Genomic DNA, 1,605 nt, shown 5'->3' with positions numbered 1-1,605 from the left:
ATGTTGTATTCTTGTACAGCACTTTGGTCAACGCTCCTGTTGTAATTAAATGTGCTATATAAATAATTAAACTATTAAACCAGTCAGACATGACATTATGACCACGTGCCTAATGTTGTGCTGGTCCCTCTTTTGCTACCAAAATAGCCCTGACCCATCAAGGCATTGAGTGCACTAGATCCATGAAGGTGGCGTGATATCTTTAAGATCCTTTAAGTCCTGTAAGTTGGAAGGTTGCGCCTCTGTGGATTGGACTTGTTTGTCCCACAAATGCTCAATTGGATTGAGATCTGTAAAATTTGGAGACCATATTTCACCCATATTTGCTTTGTGGCAGACCAGGAACACCCAACAATGGCTGCAGATATCATGGTGAATACATAATCAGTGTTATTTAATTTACCTATCAGTTAATTAATATAAAGTCATACACTGTGTGTGTGTGTGTGTGTGTGTGTGTGTGTGTGTGTGTGTGTGTGTGTTAGTTACCTGTCTGGGCTGATTTTGAATGCAGGGTTGGCTGTAAATATGTTTGAGGGGCTCCAGGATCTCTGTTCCTCCAAGATCAGCCTCCATCTCCTTAACTTTCTTCAGAGCCTCCTCCATGGTCTTCTGGCTGTACTCCACACTCTTACTGCCATGAGATACACATAAGTGTCACAGTACTGGCTCTCTGACCCAGTGTTTGTGTTTCAGTTCTTGGTTTAATATTCTTTGATTGTTATTCCTGGTTTCAGTTATCTTTCGTTTGTGCTTAGTGATCTTAGTTCTTCCTCCCTTTGTATGTTTCTCGGTCTGTGTTTAGTCTCTGCCCCCGTGTTTTCTCTGTGCCTGTCCTAGTCCCCAGTCGCATGTCTAATCACCTTGTCTCCATGCTCCATGTCAGTGTATCCTGCTTTGCTTCCTGTGCCTTGTTATGTCGGATTAGCCCCAGCTGTGCTTCCCTCCCGTTTTCCCGTTCCCTCGTTACTCCCCGGTGTATATAAGCCCTGTATTTTTCTCTGTTAGTTGTCGTTTCCTCCGCATTAGCTGCGTGTCATGTTTGTTATGTCGTGCACTCCCAGTTTAGGTCATTCTTCCTAGTTTGAGCTTTTGTTTTATTTCTAGTGCTCATATATTGTGTTTCTTAGTTTGCTTTTGCCAGCGAATAAAAGCTGCTGCCTTCAAGTTAAATACTCCATCTTAGAGTCCTGCGTTTGGGTCCAACCACTACCTCCCACACAGCAAACCTTGACAATAAGTGATTGATGGCTGTTTAGCACTGCTAAATTCTACATTGTAATTTAATGAGTTTCACTCATACACTTTCAAAACTGCCTTTTAGAACCATAACATAACAGCAGCTTACCTAAATGAGCTGTAAGTATTCTAGAAACGCATTATCTGGTGTAACTAGAGCAGATATCTTATTACACACTTTACACACAAGTGACATCATTGAAGCACAGTTTTATGGACTGAATCACTCACGAAAAGATGTGTTCATATCTGGATCCAAAACTGTAAATGTTGAAATAGCAGCCCATTGGTAAACTCTTCAACAGGAGCAGCAGAGTGTCCTTCAGGGAAGAGGGAGAAGATGGTGAGGCCACTGTGTGAGAGGAA

At 42.1% G+C, this 1,605-nt stretch overlaps 1 protein-coding gene across 1 annotated transcript in view; it reads right to left on the bottom strand.

Annotated features, from left to right (window-relative positions):
* LOC102193845 (von Willebrand factor A domain-containing protein 5A-like) overlaps window positions 1-1,605 on the bottom strand; it is a gene marked incomplete at its 3' end in the record, with an annotated part of 11,244 nt that overhangs the window by 2,990 nt on the left and 6,649 nt on the right. The window contains exons 8-9 of the mRNA XM_005755325.1: window positions 1,471-1,591; window positions 490-634 (exon numbers count right to left, since the gene is read on the bottom strand). Coding sequence (XP_005755382.1) covers window positions 490-634; window positions 1,471-1,591 — 266 coding nt within the window. The remainder of the gene's footprint in view (window positions 1-489; window positions 635-1,470; window positions 1,592-1,605) is intronic.

This window comes from Pundamilia nyererei, unplaced genomic scaffold (assembly GCF_000239375.1).
Source record: "Pundamilia nyererei isolate P.nyererei 1_Seehausen unplaced genomic scaffold, PunNye1.0 scaffold01210, whole genome shotgun sequence".
NCBI lineage: Eukaryota > Metazoa > Chordata > Actinopteri > Cichliformes > Cichlidae > Pundamilia > Pundamilia nyererei.
Note: the sequence above shows the minus strand (reverse complement) of the source record. Positions and strands in the feature narration are given on the sequence as shown.